At 45.2% G+C, this 2,476-nt stretch overlaps 1 protein-coding gene across 3 annotated transcripts in view; it reads left to right on the top strand.

The window, feature by feature from the left end:
• The window catches only part of LOC109293853 (protein DDI1 homolog 2), a 48,581-nt gene that overhangs the window by 29,649 nt on the left and 16,456 nt on the right, over positions 1–2,476 (top strand). For all 3 annotated transcript variants that reach the window (XM_019511991.1, XM_019511994.1, XM_019511993.1), the window contains exon 4: positions 1,349–1,475. In XM_019511991.1, the coding sequence (XP_019367536.1) occupies positions 1,349–1,475 (127 nt within the window). The remainder of the gene's footprint in view (positions 1–1,348; positions 1,476–2,476) is intronic.

The following is a 2,476-nucleotide window of genomic DNA, read 5'->3' as shown; positions in this document are numbered from 1 at the left end:
GTGCACTGAAGCTTGCTATGTGATGGTGCTGAGTACATTATAGTGCATCAGAAGGCATCAACTATATAGCTCGTGAGGCCAGGTTAGGGAGATCAAAACATGTCCGGGTTCTTGCTGAGTATATCAGAGTCTTCAAGGCCAGGAACTCCATTTACTGACGTGAAAGCCCTGGTACCGTACATTCAGAACTGCATTGACTTCCAAGACCTATTAGAAATGTAAGGAGTAACAATTAAGGCTGGGTGCCTGAATGTTATGTCACTAAACTTATGATCTAACCAACCTAGCAGCAGTTTTTAAATGCAGGTTCCAGCATTTAATGTTAGGAACTCTGATTTTTACATCTTGGCCTCCATTATTTGGTTTTAAAACAGGGTTGATGCTCGAAGCTTGGCCTGAGAGTCTTAGAGTTTTGACTTTGCTCCTGCACACATTTAATTTCTGGCCAGTTTTCTGTTGGTATCTTTTTGGTGGAACATCCAGTGCTGTTGGCAGGCTGATCAAAAGGCCAGAGCACCATACTGAGAGTTAAGGGATCTGGGTTGTGTTCCTGGCTGTACCAGCGAGGTACTGAGGCTCTGGGTGGACTGCGTAATTTTGCTGCTCAGTTTCCCTATGCATATAAAATAAGTGCAGTGAATGCCCCCTTTTAAAACGTGCTTTGGGATCAATAAGTAATGGGTTGCTGTTGCAGTTAGTGTTCATGTTCAGTTTTTCCTAATTGGAAAACAAATTTTGGCTGAGGATTTTTCTAAGAACTGATGCATAGTTCAGGCTGCAAGCTTTGAATACAAATAGTGAATTCGTAATATCTGCTTTAGGTATAGCTTGCTGCTTTTGCAGGTGTTCTTCTAAGAGCTCCCTAAGCAGCTTTTGCCGCAGTCAGGCAATGAAAATATGTGTTAATTGCAGCCCTTTGTTTTACCTGTCATGGTGCCTTCACATTTAAAAACTCATTTGCTGGCAAAGGAAAGGTATGCACAGGGTAACTTCAGTTCACTCGGAACCCGACAAGTTTTGGTTGTGTATCTGCATAGTCTGTTGGGCATCAGGCCCAGTGTGAAGTACTTCAGTCCTGTTGAATCCCTGCTTAGGGGGGATACTTGAGTGACCAAATGGGCGATCCTACAGATTCGGTCCATCCTGAGTGGTCTTACAGGTGACCCTGAAATAAAGCCTGATGCTGAAGGCACTGCTGGCTTTGCACTTGTCTGTTGCCTACTCTTTAAAAAGGCACTTCTACATCAGAAGTTTAACCATGGAGTTTTTTGTTTTTCTAAGAGCAATTTCCAGGAAAGGATATTTGCACGTCTAACCATTGTTGGTACGTCTGTTTTTGTTACTGCAGAGAAGTTTACCAAGGTGCTTGTGGAGCAGCAGCAGGATCGAGCCCGGCGGGAGCAGGAAAGGATCCGTCTGTTTTCAGCTGACCCTTTTGATCTAGAGGCTCAGGCCAAGATAGAAGAAGATATAAGGTAGCAAACCTAAGCCCAAGGGAGAACTGTTTATGAGACTCTGTTCCAAGTGAAAAAGCAGTTGGGGGTCTAGTTGGAACCAAAAGGGAAGGTGAATGAATCTTTTTCTTCCTCTATTGACTCCCAGTTCTTTTGGTGGTGTTGGGTTAATCTGCCCTAACCTAATATCAATATGGGTCATTTCCTCTGTGGGAGTTGCAATTCTCTCCCTCCCTCCCCAATTGTCATCTGTATTTTTTCAGCGTGCTCTTTCTGTTGTGAAGTGTGGCTCCATGACCTAGCTAGTAGAGGGGACTTCTGCTTACCCATTTCCATGGAGACCTGGAATTTAACTGAGTAGAATATATTGGTTCTCCTCAAAACTGAGCTCTGGGACTTGTGAACTTAACCCCCGACTCCTCCTGAGTCTCCTGTGTGGCAGTCACATGCTGCTACTGATCTGGCTTCATGGCGGTGGCGTTCACTCTGTTTCTCTCTTTATGTTGCGCCTGTGGTTGGTTAGAAAATTGAGGCGTGGTCACCATCAGAAAAGTGGTTCTTTAAAAAAGGCAAACCTTGCGACCCCCTCCCTTATACCCATGCTTTGTACCACCTTTGAAACGGAGGTGGGGAAAGCAGGAAAACACAAGTGTGGTGGCAGCAATCAAACTGACACTAAATCTCTGCCACTTACATATGCTGCTTGTTCTTGACTGCCTCAGCCCTGTCTATTGAAAGAGGCTGATTTAGTTTGCTTTGAACTGTCTCATGAGTAATTGAAGCCATGGGAGCCTGGCAGCTGGGCAGCATGCTGTTTTTTCAGGAGTCAGCCCTCAGTTTCCAAGCAGCATTGCTTATTTTTTTTCCCAGTGATACCATTTAATAGGTGCGTGGTACATCAGTGATTGCCTCCAAAGGGAATTGCAAGCAGCCTTCCCGTGGCAGAGGAAAGCTCATCTCAAAGCAGAGGAAGGGCAGGAGAAAAGCTTGGAATATTGCCCCTCTTCCTCCCCCCCCCCCCC

This window comes from Gavialis gangeticus, unplaced genomic scaffold (assembly GCF_001723915.1).
Source record: "Gavialis gangeticus isolate Ggan-Ray unplaced genomic scaffold, GavGan_comp1, whole genome shotgun sequence".
Lineage (NCBI taxonomy): Eukaryota > Metazoa > Chordata > Crocodylia > Gavialidae > Gavialis > Gavialis gangeticus.
This window is presented reverse-complemented; position numbering and strand designations above follow the sequence as displayed.